Raw genomic sequence first — 16,047 nt, forward strand, 5'->3', positions numbered from 1 at the left:
AGTTGAGTCCATCACACCCTAAACTATGCTAGGGCTAATGATCAATAGACCAGAAGTCAAGAAAACTAAAATGCTTTGTGACTGTATCTTTATGATCACTTAGAAATGATTTTGAGAACTGTCTTAAAGATACGTTTTGTAGGGCTTCCCTGGTGGCACAGTGGTTGAGAGTCTGCCTGCCGATGCAGGGGACACGGGTTTGTGCCCCAGTCCGGGAAGATCCCACATGCCGCGGAGCGGCTGGTCCCGTGAGCCATGACCGCTGAGCCTGCGCATCCGGAGCCTGTGCTCCGCTGCGGGAGAGGCCACAGCAGTGAGAGGCCCGCGTACCGCAAAAAAAAAAAAAAAAAAAAAAAAGATATGTTTTGTAAATCCACTGCATCATAAAAAGAAATCATTTCTTTTTCTCAAGAAATGATGCTTTTTGTCTTTTTCTTAAAACTCATGCATGGAGTTTCATAGATATATGAAACAATTGCACACAGGCAGAATGTACATTCTCTACAAGAATGTATTAGTGGCTGTAGTGTGAAGTATGGTTACAGGGCTTGGGCTAACCAGCAGTTAATGGGAGGAGGTGGTGGGTAGTGTTATTTAATCATTTGAAAAAAAAAATTCCCCAAAACATGTTCAGAGATATTTCACAGATGTTAGAAATATTTTTAAAATATAACATTCTGTGAATCATTTTTTATAGAGATAGTACAGGTAGGATGAAATATGTTTCAAATGGAAGTTATGACAAGCACCCTCAAGTATTTTTTTTTAACTTAGCAAAAGGTTAAAGATTTAAAATACAGAATGAAAGAATGCACACCATTAACTATTACTTTTTGACTTGAAAAAACCGACTCATCATTCATTGCATAATACATATCCTAGGAGTTAGGCGTCAGAAATTCACAAATTTTTTTTTTCTGATCAACTAAGTCTTAAACAGATATGGATTTTAAATGCAATATTATCAACTTAAAAGTAAAAAGTAAAAAAGCAAAGGGTAACTTTTATTAAATATTTTTTTAATAAAAAGTATTTTAGGGCTTCCCTGGTGGCACAGTGGTTGAGAGTCCGCCTGCCGCTGCAGGGGACGGGGTTCGTGCCCCGGTCCAGGAAGATCCCACATGCCGCGGAGCGGCTGGGCCCGTGAGCCATGGCCGCTGAGCCTGCACGTCCGGAGCCTGTGCTCCGCAACGGGAGAGGCCACAACAGTGAGAGTTGTGGCACAACGTTTGCCACAACGTACCGCAAAAAAAAAAAAAAAAAAAAAATTTAAAAGAACTCTGACATACATATGAAAAAAGAGATTAACAAAACATATTAAACATACAGAGTGGTATAATATTTTTCAATTTCATTACTTTACTAAATTAGTTTATCCAACACCACACAGCATGTGGGTGTCAGAGCTTAGATGAGAATCCAGGCCCCTGACCCTAGCCTGGAGAGCTGGTGTGTGAGCATGGACAAGCCACTTAGTTCTCTGTAGCTTTCAGCTTTCAATCCATAAAAATGGAACAATCCCTTTCCCTGCTGTAAATATAATATGGTTAGAATTAACAATCATATAGATTTAAATATTTCTCATTGATTACTTCATTTAACATATTTCTGGGCTGAGAAACATTCAATTACATATTTTAATTAACTGTTTCATTGACTGTCAGAAGAGGACAGATTCACCATCAAAAAGAACCAAAAAGAACCATAAAGGATCATAACCAGAGGATTAACAAAACATGAAAAGTTAGCCTCAGTTTAACCCTAAACCTCTAGAGAGTTGACTCAGTTGTCTGTGGCCTGCTCAACCTCAAATACTTTTCAGTTTCAAGTTTCATTTTCAAATTGCATAGGAAGTGAGCTGTATGCTGAAGTTTGTGAGAATTTGGAGATAAGGTACCAAATTTTTCAAGACTTGACTGATACAAAATCTAGATTGTTAAATACTTAGCCCATAGACTAGAGAAAAACAAAGCTCTGCTCAATCATGTCATTGCTTTACACATACACACACAAATGGAAGAGAAAACAAGTATGTATTTCTCTTATTTTTCTTGTTTTCTCCTTTTCCATTGCAACCAATTTCTTATTAGATTCACCCTAATAATAGTTTCGATTTGGGAAGACGAGTCTCCTTCCAACCTTCCTTCCCACCCAATTTGCCATTTCTTGGTCAAAATAGAACACTTACAATTGACTTTTCCCCCTATAATTAAAAAAAGGAACTTTAGGTTATAGAATTTATTTAGGAGATTAATCCCACCCAGCAGTAACACTTTGTAGATAACTTTAGTACCACTTACAAGTTTAAGACATTTATTCCGCTTTAGGCAACATCAAAAGACAAGTGATTAGGTATGATTTTTAAGTTTTAGGAAACATTACCTTTGAAGTAGCAACATTTAAAAATAAAACTTATAATTTTTAAATTTAAATCAACATAATGACTCTGAATTAATCACGTTTTTATTCGACAGCTTAGATATGGTAAAAATCAAAAGATTTCTATGATGGGTCCTCTAAGTACAAATGACTCCCTGAAGTGCTATAACCATAGCCAGGTCATATGGGATCTACGCTCTCTGACAACCCCTGTTATCAGACTGGTGTGATTCACCTGCACAGTCACTGAGCCCTTTGTGCTTGCACTGAACTGTATACACAGAAATATGTCCCAAGAGGCTAGGTAGCCTCACCATGGAGGCTTAGCCTGAATACTAGACTTTTCCATCTTTAAATCCCATTTCCAACCTTTAATTCACAGTTCAAGTTGAGGCAAGTGAACAGTGGAGGAGGAAGAGATGGGGCAAAATCTGTCAGTGCTTCCCTGGGAATCACAATAAGGCAGATTCCTAAACCGAGCTGAGGTGGGTAGCAACACTGAGCTAGTAGGAAGGGCAAGTAAGAGACCGTAGACTTTCCATATCCAGTGGAAACACTGCTGATAACTGCTAACATGCATTGTCTTTCATGGGCGCTGTGCACTGTGCAAGGTTTTTTGCATGGATTAGTGATCAAAATCCTCACCACCACACTATTATTGCTACAACTGTGATGAGGAAACCAAGGCACATAGAGGCGGAGTAACTTATCCAGCCAATACTCCCTGAGCCAAGGGTATCAAACGTGCCCAACCCTAGAGCCTCTGTTCATCACTGTGCCAGACGCTGTGCTGAGCTCACAATCACACAGCTTAGATCGGTCTGATGGCAACGTCTGTGATTTACCTACTTCTAAGCAACCTAATTCAAGTGAAGCAAGTAGAAATAACTGAAAAGATCAATCCAATCTAGGCTAATACCAGTGACTCAAATCTTTTCTTAACTTCAAAGTGGCTTTCAATTTTCGCATTTCTTTAAAAAAAAAAAATCTGACTTGCTTGGCAGTTCATAACAACGTACTTCTACAGATTTTCTCCTCCATACTCTGGACTGAGAATTCTACTTCCTCATTTCACAAGTGAGGAAAATGAGGTCTAGAGGCCCAGGAACGTCACCAGCATTACAAGGCTAGTGAATTGCTTGAACCAGAGGCAGCGTCTTGGTTCAGGCTTTCTGCCCTCCCCTCGTGCCTCCCCACCATGCTATTGAGGCTAGAGACAGGAGGGGCAGGTCCTGAGTCAGGCCCTTTGACTTCGTGCTCCTTGTTCAAACCACGATCCCATGTAAACACAATTACTCAGTCTCACTCAGCCAGTGATTCCTACATCAACCTTCACTCTGCATCTCAGAGCTACCACGTCAATGGCAAATGTTATCACAACAGACAAGAGCCAGGGAATGTCAACCTCACAAATGCCCTGTCAGTGAACTAACTTGATGATTTAAAACACTCCAGAGGGAGTTCTCCCACTAGCAGGGACTACAGGCTCCTTCAGAGGGTAACGAAATGGCCTCCCCATCAGCAAGGGCCAGAACCCTCCAGAAGGGTTACTCCTCCACCAACCCCAACCTGGCAGCCTGACAACCTGAGAAAGGAACCTGGGAAATGAAGCCTCTGGGTGATCCTGGGAGAAATTCCAACGTAAACACCGTGTACAGCTTGGCACTGGGATTCTCACCAGCAACACCTCACAGGACAAACAACAATGGGATTCCAGCAGGGAAGGTGTGATGTGGACTCCCTTCCCAGGGCACAGTCCTGAGGGGTTGCATGGTCCCAGCATCTCCCACATCTCATACCTTGGCTTTTCCAGGCCTGCCTCCAACTTCTCCCTTCCTTAATTTATAAACACAGATGATTTATTCCCCGTGTTGTTTTTACTATCACCCTGCCTTTCAAGAGTCCCTCACTGGCATCCGTGTGCCTTCCACATCAAATCCACAGGCTTTACCACTGGCCTAACTTCTCTAAATGCTTTGTTTCCTGGCACTTTTCCAGTAGATCCTTTCGAGGATGTGGGCAGTATCAGGAGGTCAAAGTTTCAATCAACCAACATGCAAGTGTAGAAGGGACTTGTAAGATCATTTTAGTAGATTATACAAATGAGGGCTGGAATCTCACTCACCTTTGAAGAGGAGGACCTTGGGCATGAGCTCCATTCTGGCCAAACTGATGGGGTCCATGAGGCGGATGGCCCTGAGGCAACATCCCCCCGGGGGCAGCAGCCCCCAAAGGCCCTGCTGGCTTCATCATACCTGCAAGGGAAGGACATGAGTTTAGAAGAGTATGAAAGTGCAAAGAGAGAGGACACAAAGATATTAGGTTAAAAATGCAAAATAGGAGGGGGAGGAGGAAAAACAGGTTAGAACAAGTTCTCCTTCACACTTGCTTTAACCATCTTGCTTACCAATGCCAGGCTGTGGCATCACTATTTGACCATCACAATGATAGAAGAGCAGAAATCCTTTTAACGCTAAACAGAAACTAAAATAGAAGAAATAAATCTTTGCATTTGGTAGAGAGGCAACTTGATGGAACACACTATCACACAAAGAATGCTAGAATACACAGTGAAAAATGTCCATTGGATATCAGAATACAAATCTGGAAAAAAAAAACAGTATGAGGCATCACAAAACATCCTAACTCTAATTATGGGGGGAAAAAGCCTCTGAAAATGCCTTTATTTGAGTTACAGCAGGAGGAACACGAACGGAGAATAGCATCTGTTTCTCCAATGAATCCAGAGCACAGCCTTCAGAGTTAATAATTTTTCCAGGATTCTCAAGAGTTGAGGGACTTCTCAAGTCATCATGGTCACTCATACAAAATACGGAATCAGGGCTTCCCTGGTGGCGCAGTGGTTGAGAGTCCACCTGCCGATGCAGGGGACACACGTTCGTGCCCCAGTCCGGGAAGATCCCACATGCCGCGGAGCGGCTGGGCCCGTGAGCCATGGCCGCTGAGCCTGCGCGTCCGGAGCCTGTGTTCCGCAACCGGAGAGGCCACAACAGTGAGAGGCCCATGTACCGAAAAACAAACAAACAAAAACAAAAAAAACAAAAAACCCCACAAAATACAGAATCACACGTGATTAAGAGATGCTCTTGGCAGTGCCGGCATTTTAATTTATAAGCAGCTCTTCTCCAATAGAGATCTTTAAAGGTTTCTCTTTAAAACCATTCTCAGACATTTTTCTCTCCTTCTTCTAGAGAAATCATGGTAGAGGAGAAAAATCATTGAGCTTGGGTTAGAGCAGTTCGACACCCCATCTGGCCACTTACTAGCAGATGGATGGCTCTGGGAAAGAAGTTTATCTTTGTGGAGCTCAGTTTTCCCTTACTGCAAAAGGAGAGGCTTAGACTAGATTACTTGCGACACCTCTTTCAGTCTTTTAAAAGGAAAAAAAAAGAGAAAAAGTATATTTCTTCTATTTGCTCTACTTCCATCCTGCTTGTTTTTGCTCCAGGCCATTAAATTTACTTTTTTTTAAAAATTTTTATTGGAGTATAGTTGGTTTACAATGTTGTGTTAGTTTCTGCTGTACAGCAGTGAATCTGTTACATATATACATATATCCACTCTTTTTTAGATTCTTTTCCCATATAGGCCATTGTAGAGTATTGAGTAGAGCTCCCTGTGCTATACAGTAGGTCCTTATTAGTTATCTGTTTTATATGTAGTAGCATGTATATGTCAATCCCAATCTCCCAATTTATCCCTCCCTCCCTTACCCCCTGGTAACCATAAGTTTGTTTTCTACCATTCAATTTACTTTTGACCCCATTTTCCTCTCTGGCACCACCACCAGTGACCTCTTGGCTGGCTTCTGTGCACTCCTCCATTTGACCTCATGATGGTATTTCATACTCAACATCTCCTTTCTGCTTTTATCTTCTTCTAGAAAGTTTATTCACTCAGACAGTAAGGGAAGTGACTGGATGACCTTGCAGTAGCCCCGAAAGAATTTCTTACATTGTCACACTGGGTTTGCCAAAAAGTTCGTTCGGTTAATGAATACGTTAATGAATATATTGTTCAATTAAGTTCTTGGTGAAACGAAAAATGTGCCTTTCATTTTTACTTAAAACCAAATGAACTTTTTGGCCAATTCTTTGGAGCGCATGCTCTCAGATGCCCAGGTAATGCAGGATGAAATATAACCAGTGAGGTGGCGGTATTCGTCAATAATATTATTGAAACTTTTACAAAGGTTTCTTTTCTTAAAACAGGATTCCTCAAACTTAAGAAAAATTTTATATTACCTTTACAGTCACAGTATATTTAGCCATTTTCCATATACCAAGAAAAAAAATGACAAATATTACTCTTATTTTTACATAGAGTTTAAACCCCAAATCCAGCAAAGTTAGAAAAACATGAGACTTGCAGTCACACAGACTGGAGTTTGTATTCCTCCCCTACCATTAAACACCTGTGACCCTGACAAGATACGTTGTTCTTTCGAAACCTAAGCTTTTAACACTGTACCACGGCAATAATGTCCCCTGTCTCTGCGGATTGTTCTGAGAATTAAATGAGGCAATGGGTATAAAAGCATCCAGAACAATGCCCGATAAATCAAGGTAATCTCTCAAGAAATCTTAGTTTCTCTCCCTGGCCATATCCCTTGCCCTTTTTTTCAAGGATTTATATTCTAACAAGACATATATACCATAATTATATGCACACTAGTATTTTCATTTTTAAAACATTATTTTGGACAAAAGTAGAAAATCTACAATACTAGCACTAAAGCAGTAAACAATCACATGCACTACAAGAAACTAAAGATATTCTCGTTTCTTAAATAAGTAGGTAAACAGCAATTTCATCAACAACCCTCATATATATGTCTAGAAAATCAAAAAACTGTCCTCGGAGTTACTCATGTCATGTGTACATGAGATGCACATATTAACTTGTTTCTAAAAACAGAACCGAAACAAAACAAAACAAAACACAGTTCTTACTCAAGCAGAAATGTCATACACCAATCTTACTAAAATGTTCTTCCCCTTTTATTTTTATTTTTTTAACTTTTTATTTTATATTGGAGTACAGTTGATTAACAATGCTGTGTTAGCTTCAGGTGTACAGCAAAGTGATTCAATTATACGTATACATGAATCTATTCTTTTTCAAATTCTTTTCCCATTTAGGTTGTTACATAATATTGAGCAGAGTTCCCTGTGCTATACAGTAGGTCCTCGTTGGTTATCTATTTTAAATATAGTAGTGTGTACATGTCAATCCCTTTTATTTTTGGAAATTAACTGTATAGCAATGATTCAAACTCATTCTTGTTCAACATACATTCAATGTGCCTCCGAGGCACTAAGAGCTCTTGGGCAAGAGATAACCATGTAAACAATTACAGTGCCCTGTGACGAGTGTTGTAATGTGCAGAGGGACTACCTAACTCTTCCTAGGGGAATCAAGAAAAGTTCAAAGAGGAAGGACTACTTGAGCTGAATCTTGAAGGACAGTCAGGAGTTATCTTAGTACAGAGACAGGATAGGGGATTCCAGGCAGAAGGCAAAGCTCAAGTAAAGACCTGAGACAGCGTGGTGTGATCAGGGACTGGCAAAAGGTGTGGTATGAACAGATGGTGGGGAAAGTGGCTGGAGCAGAGGTTGTCCAGGTTGGCTGGGGTCAGACTGCAAAGTCCTGGGTGCCATTTGGACTCTATACTCAGGGCAAAGGGAAGTCAGTATCACTGTTATCTGCAAAGTCATAGTCTTTGCCTGGCCACATCACTGGCATTTTCATAAGTGATCAGAAATAAAGAGAAATCAGGTTCTTTACAGAGCAGTATGAGAATTTTAATAGGAAAGCAAAACCATACCAAGAGAAAGATCTAACTATGCTTATGCTCAAAGAAAAATATCTAAAATCATAAACTGGTCTTTAATGCAGTGACAGATTTTATAGACCAGCTTATTCAATACCAATTCCAATTCCTTTCTGGCTTGCCTTTCTGTATGGTCCTGAGCTGGAAAGATGCAATCTCCATTTCCTAGACTCCCTTATAAACTGGGCTGCCATGTGCTCTAAATTCAGCAAAGCCAAACACCTTTGGGAGACCCTGGCCAGGGGGCAGAGATGGTGGCTCCAGGTTAGACAGGCAGTGGCTGCTGACGGAATAGCCCCATGTAGGGTGTGCACTCTATGGACCGCAGAGTCCCAAGCCTGGTTCTCTGACTCTCTAATATTCTCTTAGCTTCCTGATACCCTTTTACGAATCTCTTTCTGCTAGACTGGCTTCTGTTATTGGCAAAAGAACCCCAACCAAAACAACATCGCAGAAAAGCACATCTTGGATTTGGCCCTGGATCTGACAAACTAAAACCAAAATTAAAAACTATTTGTTAAAAAAAAAAGTTTATCTAAAATAAACAAAGATAAACTCCCTATTATATGGGCAGAACTGTAATGACTACTGTTCCCGAGGCACTGTGCCTGGTGCTGTACCTACATAAGCTCACTATTTATCAGAAGCCTCACCACCCCCAGAGCCCCCAGCCTCAGTTCCAGGACATCAACAGTTCTTGCCCCTCAGCTTCCAGACCAGTGGTCCTCAACCAAGGGCGATGTTGCACCTGAAGGGACAACAGGCAATGTCTAGGGCTTTTGGTTGCCAGGGCTTGGGGCCGGGGGCTGGGGGAGGAGAGGGAGAACCGGTATCTAATACTAACGGGCAGAAGCCACGGACGCTGCTAAAGGCCCTACAATGCACAGCACAGCCTCCCACAACAAAGAACTAGCTGGCCCCAAATGTCACCAGTGCTGAGGACAAGAAACCTTGCTCCAGAAAGCAGTGTGCCCACTCTGATTCCTTCTCCACACTCTTCCTAATGTGGAGTGTAACTGAAAAATATACATGGGATCGTGACCCTTCCCAGCCTACAATGCTTCAGCAGCACCCCACAGCCCTTAGAATAAAGCCTAAATAAAGCCTTAGTGGCCCCACTTTCCACTTCAGGCACCTCTCACTGCTCACACTCTACACCTCAGCCATGGTAAACCTCTTGCAGGTCCTCAAAAGTGGCACCTCCCCAACCCCAGCAAGCTGCCTCCCTACCTGGCCAACTCTCACTCATCTTTCAGGTCTTTCCTTCCAGGAAGACTCCCTTCACCTGTAAGCCTTGGTTAGGTGCACCCACTGTGTGCTTCCAGCCCACCTCTACCTCCTCAAGATGGTGCTTCCCCCGCACTGTCATTGTCAATTTCCTTAATGCATGTCCTGCCAGACAAGTAAGTACTATAAGGACAGAGATTAGGTTCATTTTATTCATTGTCGTATCTCCACAAGTATTTTGCTCACTCAATAAATCTGTTATAGTTGTTATTATATACCACTAGCATTACACAACAGGCACAAATGGCAATATGGTATCTAAGAAATTCAAACCAAGACTTAGCACTGGCCAGATCTACAGTAAAATAGATATTTCAAGGAACCACAGCTAAGTTGCCTGTGTCTGTCACACACACACACAAAATAACAAAAGGATCACCAAAAGGCTAGAAAAGAAGGCACGTGATGACCAAAGACTAAGAGATCTAAGGTCATTCAGCACAGAGAAATAGAGGCTAGGGTAATTTAGTGACCTCCTTAAATCATTAAACAAAGACACCATAATTTACAGAAAGGTACGTATACAGAGTCAGATAGCCTGATATCCATCTGAGAATTGAATAAGGAGAAAGAGGTTTAAATTAAAGCATGAAGGATTTAATCCAACAAAGACAGTTTTTTTTATTATTGGTAAACACCTGAGTGTTTTGCTGATGAATGCAGCAGCTGGTCATTCACTCATTCGTCGAACATACATTGAATGAAGACCTTCTCTGCTCAGGCACATCTATTATACACAGTATGGTAAATTGTAGTGAGGCTGCACAGGTGTTAGAGAACACAGGAGAAGAGGATTTACAAATAGCTTGAGAATGAACAATGGTCAGAAATGCCTGCAAGCACCACACGTGAACTGAGTCTGAAGGAGGAGTGTGAGGTACGCCCTGCTGGGAGGAAGAACATAGAGGCACAGGTTGGCTTTCTGGTGGTCCCGGAAAGGTCTGAAGCAAAAGAAAGTCAGAATTAGATTTGCAGGCTATAAGAGTCCCTCCAGCACAGGGCTGAATGTTTGGAGAAAGGCAGAGAGGGTTAAGAGACCATGTTAGTAATCCAGGTGAGAGGTGGATGGCTGGAACAAGAATAGTGACAACAGGATAAAAAGGAAATAGGTAGAAAAGACACTTACGATTACCCCAGAAGAATTTGGATTAGAGAAGGTAAAAGGAAGAGATTTTTTTTTAAACAGTGAAACTTTGTAATTTGGGTAGCTGAATGAATGATAGCTGCCAGGTGAGATACAGAATATCAGAAAAAAATAGGTTTTATAAAAAAAATACGGAATTATTTTGGACACGATGAGTTTGATATACTATGTAAACAGGTGGGCAATTGAACATACAGATTTGGAGTTTAGGAGAGACATGTGAACTGGAGAAATAGATCTGAGAGACTAGTACTTTATATGGAACGATAAGGTTAAGGGAAAAAATCTACAGAGTGAGAGGAAAAGAGGCGTGGAGACAGAAGAAAGAAGGAAAAACAGCACTGCTTACGGGTCATGTAGAGGGGTGGGAACTCCTTAGAAGATGTCCAGAAACCCACCAAGAAAAATAACAAAAGGATAGTGTCACTGAAACCAAAGGAGAAAAGAGTTTTGTACAAACAAGAGCAATAAACAGTGTCAAATTCAAAAGAGGACAGGAGAGCGTCTACTGCATTTGGTAATAGGAGGCCACCAACCACCCCGGTGGAGAAGGGGAAGGGTGGATGGGGCCCAAGCTATGGAGCAGAGACCACACTGAGCCATGGAGCGGCTGCAAGGCAAGGATGGAGAGTGAGTGAGTGAAGTGAGTACTTGTTTAAGAAGATGGCTGTGAAGACAGGTAGGAAAAGTGAATAATACTGAATGTTATACTTAGGTGTGTATTGGAGTTTGTTGTTTGTTTTCTTGAGGGACCGGGGCATGAATCTTGGCTACACCACCAGCTCTGTGACCTTGGATAAATCATCGTATACCAGACATTCAGTTTTCTTAGCTGCAAAATAGGGCTAATAACGTCCTGAGTAGCACTGCATGAGGATTAAAGAAAATAATCCACGTAAATCTTTTAGGACCAGCTTTTGATACATGGAAAGCATGCAAAGAGAAATTTATAATTATCATTATATATAAATGCTGGGCGGGAATGAACCACCGGACAGAAGGAAACCAGAGAAAGATGGGTTAAATGGTTCCTACAGGATCCAGACCTAGAAATGTCATGGGGAGGACTGGTCCTCAAGAGGAGGATGCCTCATTTGGAGGTTTTTAAAAATTATGGGCAGACTAAGTCATCAGAGTGACTTCCCACAGGAAATTCACAGTCTCACAGCATCTTCTACAGCAAACTGTGCATGGCTGCTACCACCAAGCCTCCCTAGAGGCTTTCCTCACCCCTGGCTGACTCTGCACCCATACATGCTCCTCAGCACAGCCTGGATCCTACACACCTGAGTCAGTCTTAGTGAACCGCAAGAGACACTCATTGATTTATACACAGCCCATTCCCACCAAGGATTTGAACTGAATTCCTCAGAATTCCCTCAGAAGTCCCAAGAACTGTCTTACACAAATATTTTTCAGGAATCTAGGATCATCAGAACTGAAACAAGCTCGTATTAGCCTCACTTCTGACTGAAACTTGGTCCCTCAGAGCAGCCCCTTGATAACAGGAGGTGACTTCATCGTGTCAACTGCCATCAGAGCAATAGCAATCCCACTCCATTACTCCTTTTTCTCCCACCTCTGCTCCAAAGCCAAGATTCCCTGCTGGGTACCATATTTTAAGGCAACCAATATTATTCAATAATGATTTCAAAACAAGGCCATGTTTTTCTTGTTATTATCGTCACTGAGTAATCTTCTGCATACAAATCTAATGATATTTTTCCAATATCAACATATGTATATATTTAATATACATATATTTAGTATATAGTGTGTGTGTATGTGTGTGTGTATATATATATATATATATTCACATACATAATTTGTGGGGTTTTTTAGTGTTTACAATAACCTCACACCACTGATTAATAGCAAGAGCAAGTCTAACAGTAAAAACAAAACACTCAGCAAGTGTCTTTGTTTTCAAACAAACTCATTCTGGTCCATGCAATAACCAAACTAATGAGGTAGGCTTTTCCAAATAATCCTATAATCTCAAGCCATGACCATTCAACTCTTCCAAAGCTCTTTCAGAACATCTTATGTCTCTGAGGCTGAGATTCGATAATCACATATGGGTCAAAATAATGCACTTTACCTGGTGGAGAACCTGTGTGAGATGGGTCCCCATAGTGCCCATAATGCGGTGGAGAAAGGCCTATTCCAGGTTGGGACTGAGAATAAGGAGGTGTAGCCACATAGCCTTGTTGACTCATTATGAAAATATCATTCCAAGGAACAGTTCTATAAAAGAACCCTGCAACAGAAAAAAGAAATTGTTAACAAGAGGGTTTGAGTCACTTAACATTATTAAAAATATAAACACTGTTAATAAATGTTTTTGATGGTTTGAGGAAAGGTACAATTATCAGGTGCATGAGACAGCTTCATATCATACAATATATCATATCATTACCCCCTAAAAAGGCTCTAACCATAGCTCTGTGGAACTCAGCAACTCACTTCTATAGCCCTAGGCAAATTCTCAGGCATGAAATCCTGAATAACAGCTGCCAACCACTTTTTCATTGTAAGACTAAACTGTTTCACAGTCTCTCATAAACGTATCTACTATTTTGGTGCCTTTGGTTTCCACAGCCCCATTACAGCACAGAGCTTGTCACTGGCAATAATCACCTTGTCATTCAATCGACTGACCAGCAGAACTGCCAGTAGTCTGCAATCAGATGTTTTGACTTGTGTCAGTTTAGTGCTATCCTAATTAGTCATTTTAACCAGGCAGTTAAGATAAAGAGAAATCAAAAGTCCAACAAATATAGCAGAAGGTAAGGTGATAATGGACTGACTTTATGAGTCATATATTGATGAAGCCAGGTGGCAGCCTACAACTATTTGAGAGTTGTCAGTGGTTTCTCGGTCAAAGATGACAGACTTTCTTTCTGATTTAAATATCATACCTCTAAGAACATATGCACATATATTTAAGAAACTAAGGAAAAAAGTCCAATTGCATATGTGTTTAGGCACATACACACACAACTCACAAATACAACAGATCTATCTTGATTCTACTCAGAACTCAAACATCAATTTGTTTTAAATTTGTCATTTTCTCCAAGTTTCATAAATAAGAGACATTTCATAGAACTATTCTTAAAAAAAATTTATAATAGAAAAAGCTCTGAATCCTGGCAAGAGAAGTGGGTTTACACTACAAATCTGCCAATACTTGGCTGTGTGACACGGAATAAGCTGAAGAACCTCTCTGCGCATCAGGTCCCTCTTACAAAATAAAGCTTCTAAAAGCCTCTCCAGATATAAAACAATGATTCTATGATTTCTCTCCAGTTTTTTCACCCACCATAGGAATATTCTTCCTTTTGTTATTCTATGATGCTACCTTTTACGCTAAAAGTTCAGTGCAACCTGCTAAGGTCTGAAATCTATATTCAGGAAACTGCATTCTTCATTTGGTTTCGTTTTCGTATTAAACTCTAAGACTCCAAAATTAAAGCAACGAAGTAAAAATATTATAAGATCACTTTCTTCTCCTTGGAAAAGGAGATCTAAAGAAAGGAGAGATAGGCCTGCTGGTCCACTGTGTTACTGACAATATATTTTCCCTCCTCCCACTTAGCGGAGAGAGACGTGGCAGCCTGAGCTTTGGTCAAGCTCATCCAACCAAGCGCATTTAGGAAGTCAGCAGGAACACACCTACGTAGCAGCCTGTTGCTGAGTGACAGAAAGGAAAGGCAGGGATGTTCACTCCAAAGAGCAGGAAGCAGTCGGGTCCCTCTTAACTGGTCCTGGCAGGAATTTGCTTCCCCACGCAATCCAGTTTGCCACGTCAAACTTCCTCACACGGAGCCCCAAGTTACAGAAACCTGACTCAGCTTCAAGAGGCAACATGGCAGAAAGCCACTTGCCACGAGCAGACCGAGGCTCAAAATCTGGGGAGCTTCAAGCCCAGGACAACCCCCAGTCCGCTGTCACTCGACCATTCCAGCCAAGATGGAATCTGCCCCTGGGCCAAGTTCAGATTTGGACAAATCAGTTTCACTATCAGGCTGTCCCGAAGCTTGAAGATACAGCTGCCAATATTACCATGAGAATTCACAACATTCGCTTCCTCCAAAGAAGGGGAAATTAAGTTGACACGGAGATCAGAAAACCACTGGCAGCGACGCTGGAATACCGTGGCTACTGAGGGCCGTAATCAGGGAGTTAGTTCCAGCATCCCCAGACACAAAGATGGGGGCGGGTAAAAAATGCCCACGCCCACCCACCCCACCCCCAATTATTAAACTGCACGAAGGGGCTAAAGGAGCAAAGTAGGAGGTCTCCTCCGCTGCCCTGCCACAGGTGAGCATCCAGCCTCTGCCCACCCCCGACTCCCGTCCGGGCACCGCACCCCACTCCAGCTGTGCCTGGGGAGGGTCCCGCCGGAGCGCAGCTAGGCTGGGCGAGGCATTACCTGGTCGGCTCCCGCACGCCGCCGGGCTTCCGAGAGCCTGCGCTCTGCTCCCAGTGCCGGTTGCCCCTGGTGACCCAGGTCCCGCGGCGGCCGCTTCTCCCGCCGTGCCTCGCCTCGGGCCGGTGTCCCCACAGGGTGGCTTCGCTCGCGGAGTTGCAGCTGGACTGGGAACTGCCACGTCAAACACTCTCCCGGCTGCGCGCCCCCGGCGCCCGGACTCTGACCAGCGGCCGCGCTCCAGCCGGCGCACGCGCACAAACGCCGGCAGGGCGGGGCCTGCGGCGGCGCCCGCCACCCAGCGCGGCACGCGTATTGGCCGCGCGTCCTCCCTTTTTTTTGTCTTTTTGCCCCTTCCTGTCCGTCTTGTTTGCCTGTTCCTTTCCCTCCAACAGGTCAAAGATTTTAATGCTGTTGCTGAATCAGAGCAACATTTTCACCGTGCAGCCCCGTAGGAAGGAGGGAGTTTGTATTGAGGGTTCATTCATTCTTTCATTCAACAGGTTGCAGATTCGGCTGTTCATTCATTACATATTACTTGAGTAACTAGGATATTTCAGGCACTGCACTGCCGATACCGGAAGGTACACGCTTCCTGGATCTCGAAGAGATTACAGTCTAAAGGCGAATCTGGCACATGTACACGGGCAACTTGATGACGTACTCGTGCGATGCACTAGAGAGGAAGGAACTCCCAAGGCAGCTGTCAGCGCGGCGCAAAAAGGGAGGAAAGGATGTCCCAACTGAAAAGTATGGGAAGACGTGTCTTCACTGAAGCTAGGATTGCTAGATTTCTGTGTATTCCTTCAACGAATGTCTACATATTCGTTGTCTGTGAAGTAGGATGACTGATCCCACCCCAAAATAAGGATCGCTACATGTGTAAGCACCCAACGTTTAGCTCACTGTACTGTGAGAAACAGCTGAGAAAGAAAGGTGACCTATGTG

At 42.6% G+C, this 16,047-nt stretch overlaps 1 protein-coding gene across 4 annotated transcripts in view; it reads right to left on the reverse strand.

Annotated features, from left to right (window-relative positions):
• The window catches only part of SEC24D (SEC24 homolog D, COPII component), a 111,220-nt gene extending 95,867 nt beyond the window's left edge, over positions 1-15,353 (reverse strand). For 2 of the 4 annotated variants that reach the window (XM_027103605.1, XM_027103604.1), the window contains exons 1-3: positions 15,103-15,327; positions 12,766-12,924; positions 4,505-4,634 (exon numbers count right to left, since the gene is read on the reverse strand). In XM_027103605.1, coding sequence (XP_026959406.1) covers positions 4,505-4,634; positions 12,766-12,883 — 248 coding nt within the window. In that variant the 5' untranslated portion in view covers positions 12,884-12,924; positions 15,103-15,327. Of the gene's footprint in view, positions 1-4,504; positions 4,635-12,765; positions 12,925-15,102 lie in introns of all 4 variants that reach the window. The other 2 variants (XM_027103602.1, XM_027103603.1) reach the window with 2 other exon arrangements.
• Positions 15,354-16,047: the final 694 nt, after the last annotated feature.

The sequence above is a fragment of the Aethalodelphis obliquidens genome, unplaced genomic scaffold (assembly GCF_003676395.1).
Source record: "Aethalodelphis obliquidens isolate GAN/ISIS:26980383/991018 unplaced genomic scaffold, ASM367639v1 scaffold6, whole genome shotgun sequence".
Lineage (NCBI taxonomy): Eukaryota > Metazoa > Chordata > Mammalia > Artiodactyla > Delphinidae > Aethalodelphis > Aethalodelphis obliquidens.